Source organism: Bos grunniens, chromosome 5, assembly GCF_055505025.1.
Source record: "Bos grunniens cultivar Pamir isolate PY7600 chromosome 5, Bosgru_T2T1.0, whole genome shotgun sequence".
NCBI classification, from domain to species: Eukaryota; Metazoa; Chordata; class Mammalia; order Artiodactyla; family Bovidae; genus Bos; species Bos grunniens.
Genome location: NC_141169.1, coordinates 30,488,334 through 30,506,892, shown reverse-complemented (window position 1 = coordinate 30,506,892; position 18,559 = coordinate 30,488,334). Strand labels below are relative to the sequence as shown.

Below are 18,559 nucleotides of genomic sequence, written 5' to 3'. Positions count from 1 at the left end.
TCTGTGTCTTGGTGCTTTTGTTTACTTGAATAGGGTGTGGACCACAGAGGTGGGACCTTGATTACCCATTTTCTAGTCACGGATTAGAGTTCCATATCTTGGGCTCTGCCTATTAACTAGTTCTAGGAATAGTAATCTCAACTCTCATGATCTCAATGAAAAGACTGCCCCAGCACCTGTATAAATCCCCTGAGAAGACTCTGTAAAGACCAAAGCTCTTTTTCAGTCAGGGGCCATTTCTGGACCAGTTATTATGTCCAAGTAATGGGGTTCTGTGGTCAGCATGGCCACACGTGTCAAGGGAGGCAGAGGCTCTTGTTTAGTAGCTGTATCAAAATTGCATGAAGTAGAAGAGGGATAGTTCTTAAAAAATGTGAAGGACTTCTGGGCAGCCTATAGTAATGCAGTCTATCTCCTTAGGGACAGTGGGTATAAGCATCAGGTTCGATTTCTCTTCTTGCAAAGAGGATATGAAAGAACAGCATTTGAGGTAAAACCCAACTATGAAGAGAGACTTACCATTTCATTTTGAGCTTTGAGACTTGCTTGTTCATGTCATTCTCGGTAATTGCCCAAATAACCCCCATTATTTGACACCTGTCCTCTCTTTGCTCTCGTGTACACACTGCTCTGACTTTTGTCTCTCTGTTCCTAAACCTATCACCTGAAAGCCCTGTTCCAGGATTTAGAAACTCAGCTTTCCTATATCCTCAACCCTTTTCCTCTCATCCTTTCTAGACATGCTAATGAAGGACTTCACTGCCTTCTCACTTGCCTATAGTAGGATCGTGGTTCTCTCAGCTCCCCAATGCCACTTCCAATAAAAATAGTCCTTTCTGAGGAGCTTTCTTACATTCTCATTTTCACTGTTTTAAGACTTGAAGACTTTAACTCTGTGGATTCCTTCTTTTCTTCCCATCTGTTCCTTTTTGGCCGAATCGGCTTCCCTGTCCAGCCTGTACCCAGAGCCAATCCTCTTAATAGCGCCCCTGCCTCCAGCCTTACCCTTAGCCCCAGACCTTGTTCCCTTAGTTACCTAACTCACCCTCTTCCTCCTCCCCAGTAGATACGCGTGCTTCAGTGGTAGTTCCTAATTTAAAAGACTGGTTTGAAGTTGAATGAGAGATTTCATATTAAGTTTAATACTCTGGTACATGACAAGAAGTGTCACCTATTCAAACCTGCTGCTGCCCTCCACACCTGCATCTTCCAGGCTTACCTTTTGAGCTTCAGATAACAACCAGCTGCTTGCTATATCCACTTGAATCTCTTACATGACATGTCTACAACTAAGCATTTCTTCGTATCGCCAGGACCTACTCGTGTTTTTTCCCCCTTATTTTCAACTATCATCTAAGTCAGGAATATAGGGGTTTTATTACATTATTCCCTGTATCCTACTGCCAACCAAGTAATTGTCTTACTAATTTTTACCATTTAAACATCCATTTGGTCAGTTCTACCCTTGTCATTTCTTGCTTACACTTTTGCAGAAGATTTTTAGTTCATAGTTCCAATCTTTACCTCATCAGATTTGCTGCATTGTTATCTGATAATTAGATCTATATTGGCAACAAAGGGAGATCATGGCATTCTCCTGCTTCAGATCCTCTTTGAAGCTCAACCATAGACATCAGGTTAAGAATCGCTGACTCAGGTACTTCCCTGGTGGTCCAGTGGCTAAGACGCCACGCTCCCAAAGCAGAGGGCCCAGGTTCCATCCCTGGTCAGGGAACTAGATCCCTTATGCTACAACTAAAGATCCCACATACTGCAACAGAGATTGAAGATCTTGCATGCCACAACTGAGACCCATCACAGCCAAGTGAGTTAAAGAAGCCCTCACCTATATGGTCAAGTCCAAACTCCTTAGTATGGTGCATCCTCAGGTCCTTCAGATTTGACCCACCTTTACGTTCCTACCTCACCCTTTAGGTTCTCGTAACATCAAACCCCTTGTGTGGTTGCACGTTGTTTCTTGTCTCCATGCTTGTTCGTGCTTTCTCTTTAAATGGAACCTCCTTTCCATCTTACAGTATCCTTTTTCCAAAAAGGTTTCTCTGACCCTTTACCCTCCCATGCTGGGCCAAATATCTATAGAATACACCACCTTTTCTCTTAAAAAAAAATCTTTAAAAGCACAGAGAGCTAAGACAATTTTGAAAAGAAAGAAGATGGGTTGGGGCTACCAGATACCAAGACGCTATAGAAAGCTAATAGTAATTAAGTGTTGTGGTATTAGTACAGGAGCAGACAAATAGACCAATGGCATAGAAAAATAAACTCAGACACAGATCTATCTATCTATCTATATATATATACACACACACACACATATATATATATGAGAAATTGAATATGAGAAGATATATCACAAACCCATGAGGAAACCCATAGTCTCTGTTGTTATGGATACATAAGTGGTTGTAAAAGTATAAAAAATGGATTGTAAGGACAACAGTAGTCATTATATTGGGGGTGAGGTAATGTGGAACAGGGTAGAGGCTGAAGGAGGCCTTAGATGGAAACTGTTTCCTCTGTTCACAAAACTTTGAACACCAGATACGTTTTTCCCACACCAATCAATGTTCCAACTCACCAGACACTGTCCTTAGTTCAATTCTGCCACTAAGTTACCTGGAGTTAACACAGACACCACAGGTTAAGGGCCTCAATCCCAGAAGACTACCCCCAACTTGAGATATCATTCACAAGTAGTGGGTCTCCAGATTACCCACTTTTGCCTGACAGCTATAGATCCATTCCCATGACTCCTGCTCAGGCTTGACAGTTTGCTGCTGCTAAGTCGCTTCAGTCGTGTCCGACTTTGTGCGACCCCATAGACGGCAGCCCACCAGGCTCCCCCGTCCCTGGGATTCTCCAGGCAAGAACACTGGAGTGGGTTGCCATTTCCTTCTCCAATGTGTGAAAGTAAAAAGTGAAAGTGAAGTCGCTCAGTCGTGCCTGACTCTTAGCGACCCCATGGACTGCAGCCCACCAGGCTCCTCCATCCATGGGATTTTCCAGGCAAGAGTACTGGAGTGGGGTGCCATTGCCTTCTCCGGACAGTTTGCTATGATGGCTTATATAACTGAACTCGGAGAAACTATTATTACCAGTTTATTATAAAAGATACCAGTCAGGAACAGCTAAATGGGAGAGATGCCTAGGGCACAACATGCTATCAGCACCTCAGTATGTTAAATCCAGGAGCTCTCTGAACCCCACTGTTAAAAGAGTTTTAATGGAGGTTCCATTATATAGGCATGATTGAATCATTAGTCATCTGATGATTAACTCAGTCTCTAGCAGCTCTCCCCTCCCAGGAGATCAAAAGAGTAGGGCTGAAAGTTCGAGCCTTCTAATCTGTCTTGTCTGTTTCCTCTGGCAACCAGCTTCCATCCTGAAATGATTTAGGGGCTCACCACGAGTACTCACTAGTAAATAAAGACACATCACTCTGCAGATTCCCAAAGGTCTTAGAGGCTCTGTGCCAAGAACCTGGGACTAAGACCAAATATATATTATATCACATCACAGGTCTATTAATTTTTTCTTTTACAAATAAGATTTGAAGTAAGACAAAATGTTAGCGGTATTGATTCTGGGGATTGGAAATATGAGAGCATGTAACATTACGCTTTTCTCTTTTTATTCCAGTTTCTCAAAGAGTTGAGGGGAGAAAAATACTTTTGATAGCTTCCTATTATTTACTGCAGAGGTTCTCAGCAGAAGTGGCACTCCCCCCCTCAAACACACACACACGACAAAGGTGAAAGTGTTTGATTGTCGCAATGACTGGGAAAAGGTGAAAGTGTTTGATTGTCGCAATGACTGGGAAAAGGTGAAAGTGTTTGATTGTCACAATGACTGGGAAAAGGTGAAAGTGTTTGTTGCAATGACTGGGAAAAGGTGAAAGTGATTGTTGCAATGACTGGGAAAAGGTGAAAGTGTTTGATTGTTGCAATGACTGGGAAAAGGTGAAAGTGTTTGATTGTCACAATGACTGGGAAGCATCTCTGGCATTTGGTAGGTGGAGGCCAAGGTTGCTAGACTTCTTACAGTGCCTGGGATAGTCTTGCACAACAAACTGTCCCAAGTCCTACACAGCTATCAAATGTCCTCATAAATATTTAAGTGAAAAAACAATTTATAATTAGCTGAGAATATAACCTCCCACAAAGTATTTTTGGTACAGTTTTTGGTATACTCTGAATTCTCTAGGTATGCAACTACTGTAGAAATGAAGGAGAGACTGTACAGTATTTGCTTTATTTAGAACTTTTGTTCACCATTTAAAAAAACCATTTCACTGATGGCAGAGTCTGTTCCTGGCATTTGGCTCTCTGACAAAACACAATAGTATCAGTCTCCATTTGTAGCCCTTATATTCACGGTGCATGTACAAAAGTGCAAGCATCTGAGTGCTAGTATAACTATGCCCAATATTTATGTATGGAAATAATTTTATTACAAATTCTTTTCAAAAAGTATCCTTTATATTACCATAGGATATTGTGCTGATTTTTAAAAATTCCATGTGCTAAGTTAAATGTTAATTGCATTTAAGGCTAGTAAAATGAGTGTTACACATATTTGTTTTACAAAGTAGATGGTTTAGAAATAATCCATTCATATTTGGTTGACATTTGCTATGGTACTGGGTGATGGTTGAATTTGTTTCAACTTGGCTAGGCTGGGGTGCCTAGTTGTTTTGTGAAACATCAATCTGGATGTTGTCATGAAGGTATTTTTTAGATGTAATTAAACTCCAACTTGGAGTAAAGCACATTGTCCTCCATAATCTGGATGGGCCTCACCCAATCAGCTGAGGCCCTAAGATCAAGGACAGAGTTCCTAAAGAAGGAATTCTGCATCAAGTCTGTAGGATATAAACCCTACCTGAATTTCCAGCCTGTGGATCTTACCTCACTCAATCAGCTCAGGCTCTAGAAGCAAAGACAGAGTTCTTAAAGAAGGAATTCTGCATCAAGTCTGTAGGATATAAACCCCACTTGAGTTTCCAGCCTGTGGATCTTAGACTGTAACATCAACTTTCACCTGTATTTTCAGCCTGCTGGCCTGCTCTACAGATCTCAAGGATTACCAGTCCCTACAGTTGTATTAGCAATTCCTTGAAATAAATCTTACTCTCACTCTTATTCTAATGTATTAGTTTTGTTTCTCTGGAGAATTCTAATAGAGTACCAATATATAGTATGCCAATATTTATCTGTCCAGTCTTATTTCCTGCCTAGGTTCAGTCCTCTCCTACCTCATTTTCACTTGGAGTACCTACTGTCTTTTCAAATACAGCTTGTCAAAACCTAAATTCAAGCAATTGTTTGGTATTTACTACCCTGCACCTGAGGTCAGGGGCGGTGGCCGAGAGGAGCTTCCCTGCGCCTGAGGTCAGGGGCGGTGGCCGAGAGGAGCTAACCCGAGCCCGAGGTCAGGGGCGGTGGCTGAGAGGAGCAACCCCATGTCCAAGGTAAGAAGCAGCAGTTGCGCTTTGCTGGAGCAGCCTTGAAGAGATACCTCACGTCCAAGGTAGGAGAAACCCAAGTAAGATGGTAGGTATTGCGAGAGGGCATCAGAGGGCAGACACAGTGAAACCATAATCACAGAAAACTAGTAAATCTGATCACACGGATCACAGCCTTGTCTAACTCAATGAAACTAAGCCATGCCGTGTGGGGCCACCCAAGATGGGCAGGTCATGGTGGAGAGGTCTGACAGAATGTGGTCCACTGGAGAAGGGAATGGCAAACCACTTCAGTATTCTTGCCTTGAGAACCCCATGAACTTGCAGCCATGAAATTAAAAGATGCTTACTCCTTGGAAGGAAAGTTATGACCAAACTAGATAGCATATTAAAAAGCGGAGACATGACTTTGCCAACAAAGGTCCATCTAGTCAAGACTATGGTTTTTCCAGTGGTCATGTATGGATGTGAGAGTTGGACTGTGAAGAAAGCTGAGTGCCAAAGAATTGATGCTTTTGAACTGTGGTGTTGGAGAAGACTCTTGAGAGTCCCTTGGACTGCAAGGAGATCCAACCAGTCCATTCTGAAGGAGATCAGCCCTGGGATTTCTTTGGAAGGACTGATACTAAAGCTGAAACTCCACCTCATGTGAAGAGTTGACTCATTGGAAAAGACTCTGATGCTGGGAGGGATTGGGGGCAGGAGGAGAAGGGGACGACAGAGGATGAGATGGCTGGATGGCATTACTGGCTGGATGGCATTACCGACTCAATGGACATGAGTTTGAGTGAATGCCGGGAGCTGGTGATAGACAGGGAGGCCTGGCGTGCTGCAATTCATGGGGTGACAAAGAGTTGGATACAACTGAGTGACTGAACTGAACTAAACTGAGCATGAACTGTATGTATTTAATGAAAAAGAATAAAAAAAATAGACTTATGTGCTGTCAAATTAAGATGAAGGAATATAATTAAGTTCATTGGTTATTACACTAAGTATCAATGGACTGGATTCTCTCATTAAAAGACAAAATCTAATAGATTTGGGCTAAAAAGGCAAATCCAAAATATATATAGTTTCCAATACACATACTCACTAATACAGAGAAGTTGAAAATAGATGGGTAAGACGTATCAGACAAATGCAAACCAATGTAAAGCAATAGTGGTAATATTAAGAAAAGTTAAAAAACACTAAATGGAATAAATAGATCATTTGGTAATATAAAAAGATAAATTATGGAGAAGGGTGGTTATCATAAATTTGTCTGCAACTAAGAAACTAAAGGAAAAATTCTTAGGAATTTTTAGGAAAATTTCTTAGGAAAAATTCTTAGGAATACAGAGAGAACAGGATAAAAATACAATTATAGTGAGAGTCTGTATTATACTTTGTTCAGGACTGAACACCACTAGAGGAATAAAAACATTAGAAATGAATAATACAGACAACAAGCCTGATACACAAGTATGTGTATATATAATAAATACAGAATAGATCATTTTCTGTATCTATAGAATACTTATAAACACTGATTATTTAACTACTCAAAAAATTTTAAAACAAACTTAAAAGTAGAAATTTTACAGATAGTATTCTCTGATCACATCCAATAAAATTATAAATAAATGATAACCTCAACTACTTGGAAATGAAATATTCCTGGGAAACCTTCAAATCAAAGGGAAAAAACAAAACTGAAGATTTTTACCTTCTTTAAAAGCAATAAAACAATATTTCATACAAAACTTCAGGATACAGCCCAAGGTCATGTCAGGAAACATGCCCTTAAATGCCTGTGCAAGGTAATGGGCTTTAAAAATAGAGACAAAAGCCACTGGCTACTGGGTCAAGGTCAGATTCCCCGTCATGACATTTAAGACCTCTTTTACACTCCCAAGCAACCAGCCCTTTCACAGCACTTTTAATATTTAAATAATACAAGGAAATCTTTTGTTAATGAATGGCAATACAAGTTTGTATACTCTTTTCCTATCAAAAAAAAATTTTAAGTGTCTATATCTTCTTACCTAGTTATTTCTGTGCTAGGACTCTAGCCACACAACTGTACGATATATTCATTCAAAGGTCTTATCTGCAGTATTATGTTAATAGTAAAGAAAAACTTAAATAAGTTCAGGAATTAGTTAACAGATAATGGTATACTCATAAAATGGAATGTTATCAGTCAAAACCAGCAGAATATGTATGGTATGATCTCTGATTTTTGTTTTAAAAGAAACACATTTGTATACATTTGGTTATCTGATAAGTGGTCCCAGAAGACTATATACCAAACTGTTAATAATGATTAGGGTGAATGGAGAGGTCAGGTACTTAATTAGTTGCATTTTTTACAATGAACATATCTGATTTTTATAATAAAAATATTTTTTGAGTTATATGAAAGCTGAGGGAACTTAGAAATAACACTTATATACTTATTTCTCAGTTTTAACTGACTTGAACATATTGCCAGACTTGCTTCAACAGGTTTTTTGTTTTGAAAAAAGTGTTCATTTGTATCATATCTACTAGTTTTTAAGTTTCTTAAGGTACATGAATATATCCTCAATGTAACATATTTTCAAATATAGACAAATAATTGTCCCTCCGCCCCCTACCCAACACCCTTCCTATTTCCCTACTCAGAAATTACCTGTGTTAACAGTTTGGTATGTTCCTATTACCATTTTCAATGTGTTTACATGTACATAAAGAAATATATGTTGATTGAATTATCTTTTATCTGGTCTCTTCAACTATTCAGAGGCCAAAGCCTCAGGAGAGAAGGACTAATGGGCAGACCTTGGGACCCCACAGCTCTCCCCACTCTGTGTTAGGATCAGCTTTGGTAGCAGAGCCACAGCTTGTCCTGGGAACCCTACTGTAGGGAGAGAACAGCCATACTACTAGGAGCCACAAGGAATACATCCACACCTGTGCAAGCCACAATTCCTTATAATAAATTATTACTAGCAAAGAAAGTCATGTTATTGCTAGAAAGTTTCATATTGTTTCCTAAACATCTTTCATAGAAGCCAGTTGAGTGAAGGTTGATTCCTAATCTACTATAGGCCTAGGGCTTATGGCTAAACTCTTCCTGATGAGGCCTGCCTTACAAGAGACCTTACTGAGCTAAAAGGAAAAACAGAATTGTATGCTGATGGCTGGGGTGAAGGTGGTACAGATAACCTTACTATGTATAGACCTAAGCCAATTCATAGGCCCCCTTTTAAAAAAGCCATTTCCTTTACCTCTTTAAGGTCAGCACCTAAATCCTAGGATAACCCTTCTACAAGAGGAGTTTTAGAAAACTCCTCTTGCTACTTAAAACTTTGTGCCTCCCATGATCTACCAGCTAAAATTTAACTCTAGACTGATGCCGGGAGCCGGCGAGAGACATTCCGCTCGTGACAAAGGTCATGAGGAAGGAGGCTCAGCATACGCAAAGGCGGGATCGAGCCTCGGGAGTCTCCCCGGATATTCTCGAGTATCTTCCCCCAAAAAACCAGAGTCTGCCTACTTTATTGCTTTGTGCTCTCACCTCTGACTTTACTGGGGGCTGTCCCCTACCACCATCTCGCTCTCTCTGTCAAAGAGTTAACTTACAGCTCCAATTAATAAAGTTCCTGGGCAATTAGGAGTGTTTAAATCCAAACCCCTCAGATGGCTCTCTAACTCGCCTGACAAGTTTACCCGGACTCCTGCAGCTATGCATACGATTGTTTACAGTTTCCCAGCCTCCAGAGGCACGGGAAGCTTAAGATATTCAAATAGCTTAGAGCCTCTCAGAGAGTTAGAAACTGTCAGAATAAGACTAGTAAAGGATTTCATTGATGAGTCAATGTTTGTTGCCAAGTTTTCACATCCCCTGAATTGTATCCTTGAATATGTATAGTTGGTATATAGAAAAAATAAGTAGTGGCCTTGGTGTTAGTAACTTTAGACCCTTAAGGTAATAAATTCTTTCCTTTGTTGTAAACCCATTACACATCCGCCCTATAGGAATGCAATTTTATCTTCGGAAGATGGTGCCAAACCTTAAAATAATTACTCTTAGAGAAAATAAGTCTTTGTTGATAAGTCCTTGTCAAGAGTCATAAAATGTTAATAGGCCTTCTGGCCAGAAGATGATGTAAATCACCTAAACCATTTGTATACGATAAATTTGCAGGAAAGAAACCCTGGTTTTTGATAAGAATCAAAGACTGCTGACTTTGCATCCCCTATTATCCTCTATGTGTAACTTAGGGTATATAAGCCCCTGTTGAAAATAAAGCTACGGGCCTTGCTCAACCAACACTTGGTCTCCCCATGTCATTCTTCCCTTTAACTTCCAGCTGAGTCTCCATCTGGAGCGCGGAACCCACCACGCTTACTAATTATGCCTGGGCTTCTAAGACCCACTCGAGGTGTCTAGGGTGAGGCACCTTCCGCTATTCGAGAGGGCGCCTGCGGCCTACGTAAGTGGTGCAAACTTCTTGTCTTGAAGTTTTACTGATCTCCCCCGTAAACCAAACTACTCAGCCTCTTTTCTCCACTGAATTTTCCTACTGAGCTATCCTCATTCTATTATTCTTTAGATCTCTAATTAGCATATAAATAGTCGCCTAGGCCGTCTCTCCTTCGAATACCCTGGATCAGCTGGGGCTGGTCCCCGGCAGCCTGATAGTCAAGGTTCTTCACAATCTGGTCCTAAGCCACCTTCTTATTCTCATCTCTTGCTACTTTGGTCCAACTCCAACAGATTATAGAGTTCCCTGAAAATGCCACACACTTGTTTTTACATTGGAAAAACTTTTTACAATTATGAATTATTCCAAACTTATTGAAGACCACCAAAAATAAAATTTCATATGAAATGCATACTCTCCCTCCATAAAGATAGGCAGTATCCATCCTTGTATGTTTCTGTATGTTTACTACAGAAATACCCTAAATATATTTTTGGGTTAAACAAGTAATGTAACTTTGCATCAGATGGGACATATATATATATATATATATTTTTTTTTTGCAGCTTGCCTTTTCACTCAACATTATGCTTTTGATATTTATCCTTTGCAAAGGTTAATTTTACGTGTTGAGTTGGCCATAGAACACCCAGCCAGTTGGTTAGAGTATTCCTGGTGCATCTTAGAGGGTGTTTCTGGATGACATTGATATTTGAGTCTGTAGACTGAATAAAGCAACTGCCCTCCCCATTGTGGTTGGATCTTATCCAATCCATTGACAGCCTAAATAGAAAAGGTAAAGTAGGCTCATACAAGGCTTCCCTGGTGGCTCAGTGGTCAAGAATCTGCCTTCCAGTGCAGGAGACACAGGTTTGATCCCCAGTCCGGGAAGATCCACTGCGGAAGGAAATGGCAATTCACTCCCTATTCTTGCCTGGAGAATCCCATGGACAGAGGAGTTTGGCAGGCTACAGTCCATGGGGTCACAGAGTCAGACACAACTTAGCAACTGAACAACAACAAGCTCATACAACTGAACATAAAAAAACAACCCAATGGACAGAAGACCTGAATAGACATTTTCCCAAAGAAGATACACAGATGCCCAAAAGGCACATGATGCTCAACACTGCTAATCATCAGGGAAATGCAAATCAAAACTACAAAGAGATATTACCTCACACCTATCAGAATGGCTACTCTCAAAAAGACCACAAATAAATGCTGGCAAGGATGTGGAGAAAAGGGAACCCCAGCACACTGTTGGTGGGAATGTAAACTGGTGCAGCTACAGTATTGGAGGTTCCTCAATAAACTAAAAATGGAACTACCATATGATCCAGTGATTCCACTCTTCGGTATAAACCAGAGGAAAATGAAAACACTAATTTGAAAAGACAATATGCACTGCAATGTTCATAGCATTATTTGTAATAGGCAAGATATGGAAGCAATCAATGTGTCCATCAACAGATGAATAAAGATGTATTATACACACATACACACAAAAAATGGACTACTACTCAGCCAAAGAGAAGAATGAAAATTTGCCATTTGCAACAGCACAGATGGACTTGGAGGGTATTATGCTTAGTGAAATAAGACAGATTCTATGTTATCACTTATATGTGGAATCTTTTAAAAATATATATATGTCAAACTATTATAAATCAATAACTTTAATTTTTTTCATTAAAAAATATTTGACTGACCAGGTCTTAGTTACAGCATGTGGGATCTTCGATCTTTAGTTGTGGCATGTGGGATCTAGTTCCCTGACCAGGGATCAAACCCAGGTCCCCTGCATTGAGAGTGCAGAGTCTTGGCCACTGGATCACCAGGGCAGTCCCTTTAATTTTTTTTAAACAGTAGAGTAAGAGGGCAGTCTTTCTACTTGACTGTCTTTGAGCTGGAACATTTGTCTTCCCCTGCCTATGGACTTGGACTGCAGCTTTCACCACCGGTTTTCCTAGTTTTCAGGCTTTTGGACTCAGATTGGAACTATACCATAAACTATAGCCTTCTTGGATCTCTAGCTTGCTGACTATAGATCCTGAGATTTCTCAGACTCCAAATCCACATGAAACAATTCCCTGTAACATACTTTAAAATTCATACATAAATATATATATGTCCTACTGGTTTGGACTACACATCCATATTAACAGGAAAATTTAGCTCATGTTGTATAATATTCCAATTACATGAGTAGATTAATTTATTCCATTTTTCTAGTAGAAAGACCACTGATATTTTTCCATTTTTCCCCCACTTATAAACAGCAATGCGATTAATTTCCTTGTTCTAGTTTCTACAAAAGATAGCTTTACTAGTTATTAAGTTGCTTTTCCAAAAGTTATGTCAATGTTACTCACACTGGCAACATTTCCTCATTCTGTTGGTGTAAAGTGGATTCTATTCATTTTACATATCATTGATTTATAGTAAGGTTGATCACCTTTTTATTGATTATCCATTGGCATATTCACTCTCTAGGAATTACCTATTCATATCCTTTGTTCCCTCCCCTCTCTCCTTTTCTTCCTATTGGGTTGTCCTTGTCATTTCCTTAATTATATACACTCTGGATACAAGTATGTGCTTGTATACTTATATGTGCTTATATGTGCTGCAGACTTGAGATAATCTTTTGGAACTTTTCTGTTTGGTGGGGGTTGTTGGTGGTAGTGTATTAGTAAGAACTCCAGCATTGTCTGCATCATTATGTACAGGTCTTCCCAAAACAGGCCCAGAGATAATTAATCTGAGATCAATTTTCCTTCAAGTTCTTACCTGGGGATGGGGTTGGGGGTTGTGATGTTTCCCAGACCACAAAGGAAGTATGCATTTAGGTTCTCAAATTCACATGAAGTATGGGACCAGAATTTGAGAATATTCTCAAGAGCATCCTGACCTCACAAGCCCAAGCATTCAAACATCTTTGCTTTCTCCTTTTGCCAACTGCGTGTATTTTTCTTAGTTCCCTCCTTTTGCTGTGGCTTTAACTCGAGGTCTCAGTTCAGCTTCCTGCATGGGGCCACAGTCTTATCTCTTGTCAGCATTAAAACCCAAGTCTTTATTCCTTCAGTAACTGCATCAGGTGTTTTGGCTTCTGCTCTAGTTTTCAACTTCTTTGCATCTTTTGTGTCACTTTCTAGAAGCTCAGCTGTGCATTAAAGGGAAAAAAAGAAAAAAACCCACCTCATTTACCCACCATTTCTAGATGTTTGTCTCAAGTTATTTCATATCAACCAGAACTGATATCTTTCATATACTCCCATCTCTCCTAAACGTAATACCTTCCTATTCCTGTTTTCCTGGCAAAGTTCTACTCATCTTTAATGGTCCAGCTCCACTTTCAAGTTTTCTCCCACCTTGCCAAGAACAATTTAGAACAGTTGCTATCACATTGTATCTTTTTTTTTTTTTCCTTTCCTTACTGGTGTCTGAGCTCTCTGAAAGTAGAAACCAGATCTTGTTCATCTTTGTGTCTCTAGCTTCTCTGCCACAGTGCCTATCATCAAGTAGGCACTTGATAAATATTTAATTGAAGTGAAATTATCTTCCTGCAGACATACTGGATCTAAAGTCTGAAGAACTTGGTTTAAAATAAGCATACTACCACCCACTAACTACACTCATGATTGTTTTTAGGACTGTGAAAGCTCATGATATGTAACAGGCAATCTGTGTTTTTTGAACAACTTCTGAGACTGTTTTGTCACTGTGGCAAATTGAATTTTTCAAAGGTGAATGCAACCATTCTCCATGCTCCTTTTAAAAAAATTTTTGTCTGCATTGGGTCTTCATTTTTTGGCACGTGGGCTTTCTCTAGTTGTGGTGTGCAAGGAGCTGGAACATGAGCTCAGAGGAAGTGGGCTCAGTAGTTATGGCACTTGGGCTCTTTAATTGTGGCACATGGGCTTAGCTGACCCGCAGCATGTGGGATGTTAGGTCCCCAACCAGGGATTGAACCCACATTCCCTGTATTAGAAGATGCATTTTTAACCACTGGCCCACCAGGGAAGTCCTCTCCCATGCTCTTCTGCAGTGACCTCACCAATCCTTTACCAAGAGGTAGAATCTACCTCAGCACTCCCTGGTATCTAGGTGGTCCCTGTGACTGCTTCAATCAGTAGGATACAGTGGAAATAATGTGTGCCAGTTCCAGTCAACATTCTTTATTTTTGGCCACACTGCAAGGCTGTGGGATCTTAATTCCCCACCAGGGATTGAACCGGGGCCACCACAGTGAAAGCACCAAGTTCTAACCATTGAACTGCCAGAGAATTCCCTCAATCAACACTAACTGGCCTAGTGACGTCTGCTTCCCGCATTATGCAATGCAACCATTTGAGCAAAGCTCAAGGCATGGAAAGATATGTTTAGGTGTATTAGTTGACAGCCCCGACAGTTCCTAGGGAATGGCCAGCATTAACTTCTAGCCAGACTATTAATCATCTTCGACATCCAGCTCAGTTGAGTCTCTAAACTACTCCATTCCCAGCTGCCATCTCACTGTAACCACATGAGGTATTTCTAACTGGGCTCATTCATCCAATCAAACCATGAGAAATAAACTGTTGTTTTACACCATTATATTTTAGGTGGACATAGTGAAAGTCACTCAGTTGTGTCTGACTCTTTGTGACCCAACGGACTATACAGTCCATGGAATTCTCCAGGCCAGAATACTGGAGTGGGTAGCCTTTCCCTTCTCCAGGGAAGTCTTCCCAATCCAGGGATCAAACTCAGATTTCTTGCATTGCAGGTGGATTCTTTACCAGCCCCAAGGGAAGCCATAAGTGAAGCCCAAGAATACTGGAGTGGGTAGCCTATCCCTTCTCCAGCAGATCTTCCCGACCCAGGAATTGAACCAGGGTTTCCTGCACTGCAGGCGGATTGTTTACCAACTGAGCTATCAGGGAATACCAGGTATGTCTTCCCCATTTATAGCAGCTTCCCACTTAGGGTCAAGGTACAATTCAAACACTCATTTATAGAATGCAGATAATAATCCCTACTTTTACAAAGTGTTCTGAAGTTCGCTTTTTGATGTTGTGAGATCATCTTCAAAGCAGTTAAGCACTATACAAACGTGTTATCTTTTCAGTAAATAATAAAGTTAAAACTTCATGTGGGATCTAGTTCCCTGACCAGGGATCGAACCCACACGCCCTATAGCGGAAATGTGGAGTTTAATGGCTGGACCTCCAGGGGTCTCTCAAATTCTTTTATATTCAACAGTGGAGAGGTAATGCCTTGCTTCTCTTATAAATATTCCTAGTTCTCAGGTAGGGATGATGTGTTTGCATCTAACCTGCTCTCAGGCATGAAACCTTCCAAGGCCATCTATAAATCTGGCCTCATGACAGTTCTGCCATCCCAGTTAACACTATTGTCTTCCAGTTCTGTATTCAAACCCTCTAGCACTCTCTCACTTCCCTCCAATTCCAACTCTGTGCTCAGAACAAGCCTTGTTCCTATAACCGACTCTAATCTCAATTCAGTCATCCAAAGTTAACTCTAATCAGTCTATGCCTCTGGCTAGATGTTTCTCCAACAACTATTCTTCCTTACATAAAGTCTTGAGAAGTGTTACAGTATAGTGATTAAGAATAGAGACTCTGATTCTTTACTGGGTGTTTGAATTTAGCAAAGTTAGCCTATTTTGCTGTATTTTAATCCTCTGTAAAGTGCTCAATACCATACCTGGTATGTAATAAAGAGCTATGTGTTAACTGTTATTATTTTAATTATACCACGTGTCAGATTAACTGGGCCAACTAATTCAATCGTATTTACAAAGCAATTGTTCCAACTTCAAAAGGCATACATATCTTGTCTGACTTTCCAAAGTATTTTCATATTTCACAATTACTATTCAACAATATGGTAAGTTGAGGAATTAAATGTAAGACCTTAGTCTTTTAGTCTTCCTGACTAGTTCTGACTAAATAACTACGTAAAATTTTTTAGAACTTAATTTGCCCTTGTGCTATATATATATAGTAAGTCTTTTTAAAATCCAGCCACTCAGTAAGGTAAATTTAGTAGGGTTAGTATCCCAGTAATGTCAATGAACATCAAATGAGTATCTGATTCTTAGAACAATAACCTACAATAACCTATTTCTTTCCATTTTTATCTGTCTCCTTAACAATGAAGCATTCCATATGTCTTAATGTACACAAGAACATCTGGAAATATTTTGATAATCTGAATATTCACTGAATGGAAAATATTCTAAGAGATAAATACTACTATTGGTAATTTTGCCTAAACCTCAACTACAGAAAAATCTAGATTAGGAAAATTGTTTCTCCATGGGCTAGAAGAGAAACCAGAATTAAAACAGAAAACACTGGTTTAGACTCACTTATCTCCATCTTAAGATATTAACTGGCAGTCTCTATACTCAATAAAATGGGACATACAGGAAATACTCAGGTGTCTTAGCTCTTCAACCAGTCTTTGCTGCTTTGGCAATATACATGCTTTTATTTGCTCAGTATTTTTTCTTATGATCACTACACATGTTTATTTTTTGTTAAAATATAAAGCCTTAAAATGAAGGTGCTCTCTCTCTAGCATATATGCACAGAAAGGAAAAACTTGGGTGTCCAATGGCCTCTAGAATCAGACCTGAAAAAGTTATTAATCAGACTATGGATTCAGGGAACTGGGGATAGAGTCACTAAAGAGGTTGAGACAGCAGATGAGGGTTGAAGCACTTTTAATCACAGAAGAGTAAACAATAATATAAACCGTTAACAGCTCACCCAGTAGCTGTTGTCCTCCAGCCCTCAGATCACCCACTCCTCCCACCCGCCACCCCCACTTCCTGCGTACCATTGAATAAAGAGCAGGGTATCAGCAGCTGTCCCTGTCACTACCAGGTGGCAGGAAGGGGATCTAGCTAGGGGCCGCAGCAATCCTGGCCACCCATTTCATGGTTGTCTGTTTGCATACAACTTCATGGGAAATATTCCAGCTCCAAAGAAGAAACAGTGCAGAAACGTGGAGCTAAACTCAGCTGCTCCATTCAGATGGTCAGGGCTCAAGAGCCATGGGCAACCAGGGAGGGGACACTCTGGAAACAGCATAATTCAAGATGCAGCCAAATCTGGGACTGAGGTGGGTTCAGAGGAGACCAGGCAAGGCCTAATGGCCCTAGTCCAGAAATGTGCCCCAACCTAGGCAACAAGACTCACGCATATGCACAAATGCACATGCACAGGCGCGCACACACACACACGCACGTGCACACACAGAGCAAATAACATTACTGAAAGAACCTGGAGGCTATTAAATACGAAATGGCAGAGTTTTTTTTAAAAGTGAAAATATTTGCTTCTTGATTCTCCTCAGTGCCCTGCACACCCCCTAGACCCAGGAATGTAGATGTGGGGAGGCCCAAGAGGAGTAGGTTGCCAGTGGCCCTGCAAGTCCGTCTATGCTGAAGTCCCCATACCAACCACCTTACTCTTCAGCCCAGTAGCTGCCTCCCATGTGACCATTCACCCGATTGGCACCATTGCTGGAGCTGCGGCCACAGGGACCTTTTGTGCTGGTGGTTATATCTTCTTCCTCTGAGCTGCTCTCCACATCACTGCGATCATCCTTAGACACCTGGGAGGGATGGGGCCAAAGGTAGGAAAGGTAAGGATAGAACTCTTCTAGAATCATAAGACAGAGCCCACAGAGCCCATGTTTGGGCACGGTTTCCAATCTGGCCTACTTTCTGGTGGCACCTGACTCAAAATACTATCGGGACCATAGAGACTTATGAGTACCTGCCTGCTTTCTGTGTTTCTCTCTCATCATCCCTAATTCTGTTCTCAATGAAGTAAGTAGCCGTCTTGGTGGAGGAGTTTACCTTCCAGGACCAGCCTAAAAGAGCTAAAAACATTCACATACCCTTTCTCTTCTACCTCAAAAAGAGAAAAGGCCAGCACAACAATACAGGGCTGTCGTCATCACTTCCACTGCAGTTTTGGTGATCTAGAGTTTTGCTATATCCCCAAAGTTGATCCACAATTGGGTCTTTTTAGGTGTTCTACTCTTCCTGGGCCCAAATATTAACATCCAATGCACTTGTTTCTTCAATGTTTTCCTTTTTCTCCTAACAGGATTACCTCTCTAGTATCCTGAAGATACACAACATGGTAAAAAGAAAAGCAGACTGGCAGTCAGCAAGACAAGAATCCCAGTCCCAATCATGCTATTCCCTATGAATCTTCACCTTTCAAACTCAGCTTTTTATTCTGTATTTTCAAATGAAGGATTTGGATTAAAGCAGTGTTTTCCGATCTAAACTATCCTGCATACCAAGCAAAGTATTTCAAATTTTCTACCATGGACCATAAAAGTAAAAAGGAAAGACACCCAGTGAGACCTATGTCAGGCTTTTGCCCTCCAGAACTGAAGGATAATAAACGTGTGCTTTTTTTTTTTCTAAGTAAATAACAGAAGGAGGTGATAAGGAAACAATACTACAATTGCTGTTACCAGAGGGTGGGGTACTTGCTTTGGGTTAGCTCTAAGATTCTATGGCTTATTATAGCTATTGACCTCTGAACCTCGTGAACTCTGATCACGAGTTGATTATCTGATC

General features: G+C 40.5%; 1 protein-coding gene and 1 long non-coding RNA gene across 7 annotated transcripts in view; one reads left to right on the top strand and one right to left on the bottom strand.

Annotated features, from left to right (window-relative positions):
- The first annotated feature begins 5,316 nt into the window (after positions 1-5,316).
- On the top strand, positions 5,317-18,260 carry LOC147371624 (uncharacterized). Its single transcript, XR_015163673.1, has 3 exons — positions 5,317-5,491; positions 14,714-14,877; positions 18,075-18,260. It is a non-coding gene; the product is annotated as an uncharacterized LOC147371624 (long non-coding RNA).
- CERS5 (ceramide synthase 5) overlaps positions 16,662-18,559 on the bottom strand; it is a 31,785-nt gene continuing 29,887 nt past the window's right edge. For all 6 annotated transcript variants that reach the window (XM_086399503.1, XM_086399502.1, XM_086399506.1 and 3 more), the window contains one exon: positions 16,662-17,574. In XM_086399503.1, coding sequence (XP_086255629.1) covers positions 17,567-17,574 — 8 coding nt within the window. In that variant the 3' untranslated portion in view covers positions 16,662-17,566. The remainder of the gene's footprint in view (positions 17,575-18,559) is intronic.